Source organism: Bos indicus, chromosome 22, assembly GCF_029378745.1.
Source record: "Bos indicus isolate NIAB-ARS_2022 breed Sahiwal x Tharparkar chromosome 22, NIAB-ARS_B.indTharparkar_mat_pri_1.0, whole genome shotgun sequence".
Lineage (NCBI taxonomy): Eukaryota > Metazoa > Chordata > Mammalia > Artiodactyla > Bovidae > Bos > Bos indicus.
Window position 1 is genome coordinate 25,878,197 of NC_091781.1, and position 13,795 is coordinate 25,891,991.

Below are 13,795 nucleotides of genomic sequence, written 5' to 3' on the forward strand. Positions count from 1 at the left end.
CAAACAAAATATCAATTTGTTTAGAAATTGATAATAATACAAACAATTCAGAAGTCACTTCTCTTTCTACAAAAAAGGAAAAAATGAAAATAAGCTGTTTTTCCCCATGTCCTAAGAATTTATTGTCATTTTACCATAAATTAAGATTTGAAAAATACCAATCCCTTAGAAAAGACCTATGTAATTGACAAAGCTTGAATTAATGAAGTTCAGTAATGACTGTGATTTAGAAGTGAAAGAGTAAAGAAGTAGATGAAATGAAAGAGTAAAATCTAAGTAATACATATACATGTTTCAATCTCAGACATGTTTCGATCTCGAAAACTGCCTTCAAAGAAAAAAGATACCTTGAGTATATACAGCATGGGCTCTGTACATAAAGTTTATATCCTTGTAAAACACTCCCATCTAGTGGTTGATTCTTTTAATTACATCTTTTATTAAACTAGGACAAATTATAAGATGCTTCCACTGTTTAAATCAAAGAAGTATGTGTTTGTATTTTACAAATTAAAGATAATACATTTCAATTTAGAATGTAAAATTTATCTTATATTTGCTGCATGAAATTATAAAATAAATGTCTTCACCATGAAAATCATTCTACTATAGATTGTAGTGCAGTTAAGTTCTTTGTATGTAACTTGCTGAAATTTACTCCCCCCCCCCAAAAAAAAATCTGTATTGTCTCTTATAACTGGAATTACTGAGTTAATGATTACTTAGCCACCTACAGAACAACTTCCTTTCCTGAAAGCAGAAGGGAAGAGGGCATGGTGGCAGCTTTGGAAAAGATTGGTTTCCCCACGATCAGGCCTGCTGTGTGCAGTTCTGTATTTTTACTGAGGCACCTGTATATTCTTTTTTTAAATTGAGATATAATTGACATTATTTTCATATATAAAACATCTGACTTAGCTTTATATGTATATTGAAATTATCACCAAAATAAGCTGAACATATTCTAAATGTATGCATGTTTACAAAATGTAAACAGGTTTTTTTTGAAGTATAGCTGACATATTATGCTTTTGAACTGTGGTGTTGGAGAAGACTGTTGAGAATCCCTTGGACTGCAAGGAGATCTAACCAGTCAAGCCTAAAGGAGATCAGTCCTGAGTGTTCATTGGAAGGACTGATGTTGAAGCTGAAACTCCAATACTTTGGCCACCTGATGTGAAGAACTGACTCTTTAGAAAATACCCTGATGCAGGGAAAGATTGAGGGCAGGAGGAGAAGGGGACAACAGAGGATGAGACGGTTGGATGGCATCACCGACTCAATGGACATGAGTTTGAGTGAACTCTGGGAGTTGGTGATGGACAGGGAGGCCTGGCGTGCTGCAGTCCACGGGGTCACAAAAGTCAGACACAACTGAGTGAACTGAACTGACATATTATAAAAGGTAAGTTACAGGTGTACAACATTGATATCCACCATTTTTAAATGTTAAATGCCATCTATAGCTATTATAAAATATCGACCACCTTCCCTGTATTGTATAATGTATCCTCAAAGCTTCTTTATTTTGTGCATGATAGTTTGTAACTCTGAATATCCTATTCCTAGGTTGCTTCTCCCCAAGGTAACTGCTAGTATAGTTTTTAATATCTGAATTTTTTTCTTTTCTGGTATATTTACTCATTTGGTCTATAGATTCTACATGTAAGTGATACCATACAGTTTGCTTTTCTCTGACTTATTTCACTTAGCACAGTGCCCTCCAAGTCTGTCCATGTTGCTACAAATGGCAAAAAAAAAATAATAATAATGTGGTTTTGTTTTTTTTTTTGCAATGTAATTACTCTCTAATCTGTGGCTCACCCACTCAGGAATATGGGACTTGACTAAATCACCAGTCTACCCTGCCTACCTGTCTCCTTGAGGTGTGTACTTTGTCTTCAGTTGTAGATGAGATTTTTTTTTTCTTGTAGGTTCCAGTCTTTCATCGTTGGCAATTCTGCAAATGTTTGTGATTTTGATGTGACCTTGTGAGAAGGTGAGCCCAGGGTCTTTCTACTCCTCCATCTTGTCCAATCTCTCCCAGATCAGTGAGTTTTAATAAGCAGACTAATCTGGTTTTTTGCTTACTTTTATTTCTTCTTTCCCATGTGGTGCTTAAGCTCATTCAGTTACTCAACAACTATTTTTTTGAGAACTGTTTCATGCCGGGGCCAATTCTGGGTGTCAGAGCAGGGAACAAGATAGGCAAAGTTGCTTTTCTCATGGAAAAAAGCATGTTCACATTGTAGTAGGTGCAGAGAAGACAAAAATTAAATAAGGATATCAATTAGTAATGACTGCTTTGAAGAAATAAGGAGTAATGTAACAGTCCTTGACTACTTCAGAGTTAATAATCAGAAACATCTCCATATAAGTGAGCTTTAAATAGACTATAAGCCCGTTTATAGAAGATTTGGGGGGACATTTCAGACAGAAAAACAGTAGGCAGGTCGGTAAAGTACCTCACATATGGTCATGTGGTTAAGAGTTTAGAATCTTGGCTGAATTCACTGAGAAACCATTAATATAATCTGATGTATACTTTGTAAGGCTTTCTGGGATTGTTTGACACATTTCAGAGGACCACAAAAATGAAGCAAGAAGACCAGCCCTAAGAAATAGATGTCTTGGTTTAGAGTGGTAGCAATAGTGGTAAACTCTGAGTTTAAAAGTATTTTAGAGTTACAATTGATAGATGATGTGAAACACGGAGGAACAGTGGGTCCAGGAATGCCTTTCCGGCTTTGGGTTTGAATGACATAGTGGATAATAGGGTCATGTATTAAGATGGAGAACCCAGAGAAAGAACAGTTTAGAGGTGCTAGTGGAGATTGTTTCATGTATCTGGACTAGCATCTTCTCAAATGCATTCGTTATTTGGAATATCTCCTGTGACTATTTAACAAATATTTTAAAAATGTCCCTCAGATGCCAGAGATTATGCTAGACAGTTGATGTTTCATAAAAAAGAAGATGCCCTTATAGAATTTCTGGACTAATCAGAGTAATAGACATGGTAATTACTATAAAAATGCAACAGTGACTAGTACAAATATTGAGAGGTAAGTAATCATCGGATACACTAAAAAAATGTGATTTGACCGAGTTATGAAAGTTTGGGGAGGTTTCTCTAAAGAAATGACATTAAACTTTGAAACAGTTAAGTGATTTTGTGAAGAAGTAAGTTTAAAATGGTCATGACAGGAAGAAATTGGCCAAATACTCAGAGCTGATAAAAGCTGAGTCTTAGCCTGAATTCCTTAAAAGAGCCTGGAGCAGTCAGTATATGGACTACTAATTTATTAGGGAGTGCAGTCCCCATAAACTAGTATTAGGCACAAGGGAAAGGGAGAATGAAGCAGGAAAAAAAAAAAAAAACAATTAATAGATTCTATTCAATTGGCCCCTGTTAAATGCAAATGACTGATCTAATCCTTGGGACGATCCTGTATAAGGGATGTGGGAAGGGGCATGAGACAAGAAAGAAGGTTGGAATTTACCTACCAGTATCCCTGTATCACTGTAAAACCCTTACTCTGTGGGGTCTTAATTCCTCCATGAGCAGGAATAGGGACCAGGCAGGATTCCATGGCATCTCATGCCATAGTGGCAAGGGAAGGGCTTTCTGGAAGAGTTTCATCATGAGCACTCCCCTTCATTTCCACCTGGATTTAGTCAGTCATTCATGGAGAGCCACTCACTCCAACTGCGGCCGGTACAAGACTGACAGCAACTCAAGAATCCAAAGCATGGCTTAAGAAGCATTTGATACAATCACTGTAACAGGAAGGAAGGAAGGAAGGAAGGGAACGATGGTAAACCATGGGATTCAGGACCTGAGGAGGAATCTGACCTTGCTGGATAATGAGGAGCAATTAAAGACTTTTTGCTGTCTCTTAAGAACAATGGAAAGTCACGTGGGGCGAGCAGAGTAAGGATGAAGTTGGTTTAGCTAAAGTGTTCCTGGGCCAGTCCAGGACATACACAAGCAATAACATCAACAGAATTTAGCGACAGGTTGAACGTGGGGAAGGAGAAGACTGAGTATGAAGGAGGATGGTTTATGGCTTGAGTACTTACTGTTGCTTAAAATCACTGAGCTGCACAGTTGTGGTAGGGGGTGGGAGTTCAACAGCTTTAGCAGGGGAAAATTATACATCCACTTTCCTCCTGTCATCAGAGGGCAGACATCAAGTAAGGAGTCATCTATGAAAAACTTCAGATGTAAGGATTTTGGAATAGAAATTCTTCAAAGTTGGCAGTTTGCACGTGACAATCAAACTCTTGGAAGTATGAGATACTTCAGGGAGACGATAGAGTGGGAAAGAGACTTAGGATTGAGTCTGCCAGGAACTTGAGGATCCAGTAAGCGTGGATACCATATTTTCTTCCTGGAGAATTGCATTGTAGCAGATTTACCTACAAAAATGACTGCTTTTTAGGTTGTATACACTGAACTCTTTTATAGACACAGTTTTGCCTGTTTTCCCCTAGTATACGTTCTGACCATACTATATTAAAACCAAGAAGTTTCTAACCATGAATAAGTCAACTTTAAACTACAACCCACCTTTCTAAAGTGTTTCTAAGAGGAGTGAGGGAATAAAAAAGTATATATACTGTATGTAAACTGCTTAGTACACAGAAAATGCTTTTTAGAAATCACAATTTTCAGTAGATTTTTCTGCTGAGCCGGATCAGGTGTTCCGATTACCCACTAGCCTTGGTGGAAAGTGCAGCCTATTGGATGTTTCCTTGCAAAGGAACACTTACACATTGTTCTAAAACCAATCAGAGGAATATATGTTCATCTTAATTTTACATTTATCGTAACTGTAGAGTTTATTGGCATATTACAGTTTGTAGATGATATTAAATGGTCTATTTGTAAAAATTATCATTCAGCTCAAAATACCTTACTTATACCTTTAATTTATACTTCATTTACAGATATCCCAGGATCAGAGGCAACTGAAGGTAAGGTTGATATGTAAATTCTGACTCTCCTTATGTGGATAGAAAAAAGGCAAACATTTTTAGAGTACGTGAAGTTGAACGTTTATTGGGAAAGTTGAATTTCTTGTATACTGAAAATATTTTTAAACCATACATATTCATAAGCATAATACAAACACCACCTACAATACAAATACATTTTAATAAGGTTCTACTATGAATATTAATTCTAGCCAAAAGAAAATCAGGTAAACCAGTTCTGCATATCTTTTATCTGCTTTGATGATGTAATCCAACAATTTAAGATATAAACAAAGTAAGCTTTGGCACAACCCTACTTACGTCACTATGGCAACTAGGATACATACTACCACAGATTACAAACCCAATCCCTTCATAATCAATTTAAAATTGTTACAAGAAGCAAACCTTAATGACATGTAAACATTTTTAGGGTTTCAGTTGGCAATTATGTCTTAAGTGCTTAGAAAAACACACCACCATTTCTCATTATTGTTCTCTCTTTAGCTCATCTCTTCCATGAATATAAAGTAGGAAAAATATTATTTGAGACTTCCAGCATAATTCCATTGTGCTTTACACTTTTATAAATATGGATACATCTAAAATATCAGATGCCTTTTTACCAACAATAAATCCACCAAATTCACATTTTCTTATAAACACATGCAAAATTAGTGAAAGACACTTTTGTATAGCAAAGACCCTGCTTAATTTCCTTCTGATTAATAATTTTGGATGGCATGTGCAAACCATACTGCTCATTGAACAGCAGATTTATTTCCTGTAGACTTGGTTTTCTATAAAAATATATTTATGTGTTCACAGGAAAAAAGTTGGTATGTGTGGAGTGACTTTTTGACGTATCATTAGATTATAGATTTGTTTATGAAGTTAGAAGGCATCTTAGCTTTTATCATTTTCAAATTTTTCTTCATACAAAAGAACACCCTGTGACAGAGATAAGGTAACTGAGATCATCGTTAGCACTTTAAAGTCGAGACAGTTTGAAGCAAAGGGGTCACGCAACTTGCCTAAGGTTTACGTACAACGTCAGTGCTGGAACCAGGAAGAGAACTTGAGTTTTCCTAACCCTCGAACAGCTCCCTAGGAACTGATTCCCACCATCAATCCTGGAGATTATATACAATCTATTACATTGAAATAATATTGGCTGGAGGCTAGAGAAAGTTAGTCATAGACCTATTCCTTCTGTGCAGATTCCCAGTAGAAACCAAATGCTATTGAAACACAGGGTAATGAAGAGTCATAGCTAAAGGCCATCTTCAAGCAATCTCGTTTTTCAAATCCATATGTTTGGGACATTCAGAAAATATGAGCAGGAACATGCTTATTGCTCACAAGTTAAAGAACGCTGTGATCCAGGAAAATAAAACATTATTTGTGTTAACGTCTAATTGAAAGGTGATTAAATTTATATTAATCCTAATGCATTTTTGAGACTATGTCCAACCTGCAGAAACCTTTTCAGCTGATGACAAAGATGAGGAACCGGGATACTGGAAGAACTAAGCTCAGAAGTCCTAACCTTGGCCTCACTGATAGCTGAGTACCAGAAATTCCCCCCAGGTAAGTCCAAACATGATGACTCTTCCTTGAGAAAAGCTCTGCCTTAAAATTAGGTGGGGATCAAGCTCAAGGTGCTGGAGGGGTGTGTGGCTCCTCATTCCCAGCTTGAGGACCACAGCGCCTTCCCACTTTAGAAATCCTTCCATCAGAAGTGTGGTCAAGTCCTGACCCACCAAGTATTGTTGTAAGAAAGACATTCTTTTCTGCTGCCTATCCATTTGGGAGGACACACAAGGTTTAAAATGGTAATTAGATATTCAGTGTGGATTACTGCTTGACTATTATACACAATCCCTCATTTTGGTCCACAAGAGAGAGTGTGGGCTACATGAATAAAAGTCAAGGCTTGAACAATCTATACACATGGGTCGAGTTCAAAAATGAAAGTAAAACCTGCGAGTTGGTTTCACGTAAACATAATTCAGAAATACACTTAAGGTTAAGAAATATTTCCATAAAATGAGAAGCTCAACACTGAATTTTACTGACACATATGCACAGTCCTTCATAGTATTTCTAAACTTCTCTCATGTACAATTTGAGAAGGACCAGTAGTTCACAGGCCAGGAAATAAATTCTCTGAATTTGTACTAGCTTTGACAGAAGGAGAACACAGAAAAATATCCCACCCTGAAGATTCTTAAAATGTGATATAGGCAAACATATGTATAGGAATTTATGCTGTAAACGGTTTTTCTTGGCGGGCTAGGGTAGGAGTACAGTCAACAACAAAAATTTACTTTGAAAAATATGAAAACATCCCCCTCAATATTTATATGATATTTTATTTTGAGATTGTTGGAAAAGCATATAAGAACAAAATCCAAATGCTTTGTACAAAGTCTTCAGAGTTTGGGAACCTCATGTTATTGGTCATAGCTGTGGATTGATGAAAAATGGTATATTACTATATACTCTAGCTGTACAGACATGCCTGTTAATGTTCTTCTCACTTCAAAATAAAACAATCTCTATTTTAAATTGTGTAAATATTAACATAATATGTACAATGCATTCACGAAATATATGGAACATACCATTATACAAACATAGGTAAAAGCAGTCAATTTAGAAATGGAGGTATCAAATAGATACAGTTGTCAGACCCCAGCATCACAGACACCTCTCTCGCCTGTTCTTTCGTAAGATCACCTTCTGACCACTGCTTCTATTGCAGCTGAATTGAGTCCAAGAAAAACAAACAAAAGTGTTTTTAGGTGTCATACCTGATAGAAACTAAGTTCATGTTGAAACTGAAAGAATTCTGTTTAAGCAAGACCATCTCTGGGCAAAGAGTTAGGAGCTCAATAAATACTAATTGATTGTTCACCTACGACTTCTGCTAGTAACATTTTAAATAATAAATTCAGACTATATATATTCAATGAAGTGTTATTTAATAAGACATTCATATTCCTCTTTACAGCTTAAATAACCAGGTGGCTTACCATCTTTTAACCTGTTATGAAGTGAAGTCACTGAGACAGTTCTCCGAGACTGAGTACACATGTGCACACGCAGAAAACCCACAAGGCAGCAACATCTATGCAAACACAGTGAAGAGTGGAGCCAGGCAGGGATGATTTCAGCGGAGAGACACTTTGGATTCAGTTGAGGTGAACCTAAATACAGGATCTGTTTTTGTCGTTTGCATTTTGAGCACCTGAAAAAAAAAAAAACAAAAAAACTCCAGGCCTATAGTGCTAGGTATTTTCACTTTTTCAAGGCAGTGCTCTTTTTCTGAACAGAGTTGCAGGATGTTTGAATTCTGGGTGAAAGCTTCTGCCAGAATGTTTCTATTCTATATGAATGTTCTTGCTCCCTTGAACAGTTAAATCTGGAAGGTTGGTGTGAACCACTGGTTTGGTGCTACGTGCTCTGTTTATGCCCGGAGTGGAAACGTTGCTGTGGAACTCCCATTGCTTTCCACAGATCCCTTCTCCTTAGACCCAGCATAGGCACCGATAAAAGAGCCATCCTCGTTGAAGAGACCGTGGTCACCTTCTCCGTACTCCACTAAACTGTCGGCACTCTCTGTGGCCTGCATATCCCTGTTAAGGGACCGAAGGCTTCCTTTGAGAGGTTTTTCATCACTGTCACTAGAAAATAAAAAAGAATAGTTTGACAAAATCTGAAATATTCCTGGAAAGCAAGACTCATGCCAAAGTGCTAATAGGTTTTAAAAATTTCCAGATAATCATGTTAGCACTGAAGACAGATTCTAAATGACCCTTTCATAAAGAAATGTTTAGAAAGTCATTACCAATTTGTGTTATGCTGAGTAACTGAGAAACTTTTCTGCCATTCACAACACTCCTGCTTCCCTTTAAAACTGAGACACGCAGATATTCAATCTGCTTATGTACATAGAAAACAAATGTTATTTCCTACACTTTCAGAACTCCTGGTCATCAAAGCTTGATTTTCTGTCTTCACCTTTGATCCTCCGTATTTTTCCAGATCCTTCCAAAAATGTCTCTCTTGTCCAGGTTAATCAATTAAATTCTGTTTCTTGTAACCAAAGAACTTCAATACAGTTTATAAATTCAGGGTTGTTAAATTAGAAAAAGAATAGCTGGTATTTTTAGAATAGGAATGTTACATGTATCCTGCATTTATGCTCTGAGTTTTATTCTTTAACAAATTCAACTCTGAGTTAGTAAAATGTCTTTCAAATGATACAGTTTTCTTCATTTCTAGCTGAGGATTTTTTTTTTAATACCAACATCTTTCACACTATAAAGCTATATACCAAATGAGAAGATTTTATAAAATTCTAAAAAGGAAAAATTGGGGTAAAAGGTAATTAGCACATGATGAGTACTTTATAGAATGGGGTAGTAGCTGGTGGTGTCCATCAAATTGTTTCATTTCGCTCAGTTTTTCTAGAAGCAGGGCAGGATGGTACTTCACTTCCCTCTGTGTTAGGCAGTGCCATATAATTTGCTTTGGCCAAAGAAAAGTGAGCAGGAATGACAGTGTCACTTTAGAGTGAGTGCTCCCTGTGCCATATTCCGGTTTCTGCTGTGGTGACCTGCATACTCCCCTACCAGCCAGTGTTCCTAAGGACCAGGATGGCCAGAGCCATCAATGGTGGACACAGGCATGTGGACACACAACTTAAGAGAGAAAAATATCTGGAGTTGTCTTCACTAGCAGCATAACTACCACACAATTGCACTCATCTCACACGCTAGTAAAGTAATGCTCAAAATTCTCCAAGCCAGACATGAGCAGTACGTGAACCATGAACTTCCAGATGTTCAAGCTGGTTTTAGAAAAGGCAGAGGAACCAGAGATCAAATTACCAACATCCACTGGATCATCCAAAAAGCGAGAGTTTCAGAAAAACATCTATTTCTGCTTTATTGACTATGCCAAAGCCTTTGACTGTGTGGGTCACAATAAACTGGAAAATTCTGAAAGAGGTGGGAATACCAGACCACCTGACTTGCCTCTTGAGAAACCTACATGCAGGTCAGGAAGCAACAGTTAGAACTAGACATGGAACAAGAGACTGGTTCCAAATAGGAAAAGGAGTATGTCAAGGCTGTATATTGTCACCCTGCTTATTTAACTTCTATGCAGAGTACATCATGAGAAACGCTGGGCTGGAAGAAGCACAAGCTGGAATCAAGACTGCCGGGAGAAATATCAAGAACCTCAGATATGCAGATGACACCACCCTTATGGCAGAAAATGAAGAGGAACTAAAAATCCTCTTGATGAAAGTGCAAGAGGAGAGTGAAAAAGTTGGCTTAAAGCTCAGCACTCAGAAAACGAAGATCATGGCATCTGGTCCCATCACTTCATGGGAAATAGATGGGGAAACAGTGGCAGACTTTTGGGCTCCAAAATCACTGCAGATGGTGATTGCAGCCATGAAATTAAAAGACACTTATTCCTTGGAGGGAAAGTTATGACCAGCCTAGATAGCATATTCAAAAGCAGAGACATTACTTTGCCAAGAAAGGTCTGTTTTTCCAGTGGTCATGTATGGATGTGAGAGTTGGACTGTGAAGAAGGCTGAGTGCTGAAGAATTGATGCTTTTGAACTGTGGTGTTGGAGAAGACTCTTGAGAGTCCCTTGGACTGCAAGGAGATCCAACCAGTCCATTCTAAAGGAGATCAGCCCTGGGTATTCACTGGAAGGAATGATGCTGAAGCTGAAACTCCAGTACTTTGGCCACCTCATGCGAAGAGTTGACTCATTGGAAAAGACCCGGATGCTGGGAGGGATTGAGGGCAGGAGGAGAAGGGGACAACAGAGGATGAGATGGCTGGATGGCATCACTGGCTCGATGGACGTGAGTCTGAGTGAACTCCGGGAGTTGGTGATGGACAGGGAGGCCTGGTGTGCTGTGATTCATGGGGTTGCAGAGAGTCGGATATGACTGAGCAACTGTTAACTGAACTGATAATTCAGACTGTCCTGACTCTTACAATAATTGTTTCCAGAACTAAGATGCTACAGTTACAAAAACAAATATGAAGAAAACTAAAAGACCAAATGTGGCATTACCTTACAGGCCAGGCAACAGGATAGCGAACAAACTATTAGCAGAAGCTGGAAAGATGAGAATTCACGTATGTTACTGTCTCCTGGAATAATCTTCCTGAATACACGTAGTTTTGAGGAAAGGTGATGAAAACTATTAACTACTCTAAACAAGATGCCAGGTGAAATAGTGCAGGGGGTGGTTTTACCTGGCTTTTTAGAGCAGCCGCAAAACGAGGGAATGAGTTTTGAATAAGGAATGTCTTTAGTTTTTTTTTCCTTATAAAATTGATCAAGTAATATGTCTTTCAAAAGCATTTTAAACAGTTGCCATAGATCTTCAATGACCCTTGCCTTGTGGGATTTGAGGCACAGTTTTCTACTTTGTAAAGTTTAAAGTTTTCTTTGTCCCTCCTTTCACCCTTTAATGCTCCTTTTCCTATAAAGTATCTGAAGTCATTTACCAAGAAATATCAAGAGTCCCTTGGACTGCAAGGAGATCCAACCAGTCCCTTCTAAAGGAGATCAGTCCTGGGTGTTCTTTGGAAGGGATGATGCTAAAGCTGAAACTCCAGTACTTTGGCCACCTCATGCGAAGAGTTGACTTATTGGAAAAGACTCTGATGCTGGGAGGGATTGGGGGCAGGAGGAGAAGGGGACGACAGTGGATGAGATGGCTGGATGGCATCACTGACTCGATGGACGTGAGTCTGGGTGAACTCCGGGAGTTGGTGATGGACAGGGAGGCCTGGTGGGCTGCGATTCATAGGGTCACAGAGAGTCGGACACGACTGAGTGACTGAACTGAATCAAAGTACAAGAGTGTTTACTAAATGGAGGAAAGAAAAATAAGCATAGAGGCAAGGAGAGCTTACCATGAGGTTCATATGTACATTGGTGTGTGTGTGTGCGCGCACGCGCACATGCGCGCATGCTTAGTCTCTCAGTCGTGTCTGATTCTTTTGCAACCCCATGGACTGTAGCTTACCGGGCTCCTCTGTCCATGGAATTCTAGGCAAGAATACTGGAATAGGTTGTCATTTCCTTCTCCAGGGATCCTCCCAACCCAGGGACTGAACCCACATCTCCTGCATTGGCAGGCAGATTCTTTACCATCTGAGCAACCTGGGAAGCCCACATAAGTTAATGCAGGAGAGCTAATGAGAATATTCCACATCTCTGTTTATAATGATGGATCCAGGGCAGGGGCCAGTCAGAGCCAACTGAGTCTGCTCTGTAATATGGATCCTGGTCGTGTGTGCTAATGGTCGTATATGCTTGGAAACTGCAACAGCTCCCTTGGCTGCAGTATACAGAGCACCTGACTGAAAACAACAGAGTCCTCAACAGGAACAGGTAAGTCAAGAAGAGGGTGATGGGAAGGTGAAGATGCACACTGACAACAAGAGAGTGAGAAGGGTAACACACCCTCAAGAGGTACTTACCTCCTACCAGATTCCTTGCAGTTTCTCCCATTTTGGCACACTTGTGTAAGTTTGGTCCAGGGGTTAAGAGTGACACAATCTTTTTCATCCTTTAAAGACTGTCTCAACCTTCTTTGGATGAACTCTTACCAGAGCTCATCTTAGACAGCAATAGTTGCTCCCTTTTTAATTAATTGCAATCATTTGCATAGATAATTCCCCCCCTCCCCACAGACTAGGTTCATCTTGAGGACATGTTTTGTGACTTACACACCTTTGCAGGTCCACACCGCAGGTACACAAAATACACGTTTATGCGTATACACTGAATACAACCTGAGTTCACAGTGGCTACGGTGAGGAGTGACTACAAGATATTTTATCTATTTTATATAGATAATCTCTAAATAACAATACTGTCCTGTGAATAACACCTTTCAAGGAAATAGTCCAAGCACACAGAGTCTACCTAGATAGCAGTTACACCTCCTCACACAGACATCTAGTTGCTATCAATCACTTGTATTACTATTCTTTATAAGGGTGTTAAAATGTAGTCCTAAGCTTTAAGTAGAAATGCTTTTTTAATATATTTTAAAGTTTATTTAACCTGATGGATATATGCTTTGATGCATTTTTAAATGGAGTGTAATGTTTACCTGTATTCTCCAAAGGTTTCATCTTTCGCTGACTGAACTTCAGGGTCTGGGTGAAGATCCTCCTTTTCTTTCACTAAACACACACACAGGTAGAGGAGTAATACGAGTCATTTTTAAAGACATATATCTTCAAAGCACTGTTAATAAGTCAAGTGTTTTATGTCTGTACCTATTCACTCATCTTTCACCTCTTTGTTACCAGCGTTACAGCCTGGTGCAGTTATACATGAATTCAGTATTATGTGGGCAACATGTCTTAATGAAAGAGTCAAACGTAGTTACAGTCGCTCAATGAAGACCAAATTACTGCATGTACATTTCACGGTGCTTCCCTTGTGGCTCAGACGGTAAAGCGTCTGCCTACAATGTGGGAGACCCGGGTTCTATCCCTGGGTCAGGAAGTTCCCCTGGAGAAGGAAATGGCAACCCACTCCAGTATTCCTGCCTGGAAAATCCCATGGATTGAGGAGCCTGGTGGGCTACAGTCCATGGGGTCGCAAAAAGTCGGACACGACTGAGCAATTTGCTATGCTAAACTTCCTGAAAATGTCATTGGCTGATATCAGATCGATGTTGTTAAACTAAAGGACTAAAAAGTCTATCATTGGGTTGTTCTCTTCTTACTCCAAACTGCCTCAATAATC

General features: G+C 38.8%; 1 protein-coding gene across 8 annotated transcripts in view; it reads right to left on the minus strand.

Moving 5' to 3' along the window:
• Positions 1 to 5,045: 5,045 nt before the first annotated feature.
• Positions 5,046 to 13,795, minus strand: part of CHL1 (cell adhesion molecule L1 like) — a 357,768-nt gene continuing 349,018 nt past the window's right edge. For all 8 annotated transcript variants that reach the window (XM_070776316.1, XM_070776317.1, XM_019985050.2 and 5 more), the window contains 2 exons: positions 13,152 to 13,224; positions 5,046 to 8,669 (listed from right to left, as the gene is read on the minus strand). In XM_070776316.1, coding sequence (XP_070632417.1) covers positions 8,453 to 8,669; positions 13,152 to 13,224 — 290 coding nt within the window. In that variant the 3' untranslated portion in view covers positions 5,046 to 8,452. The remainder of the gene's footprint in view (positions 8,670 to 13,151; positions 13,225 to 13,795) is intronic.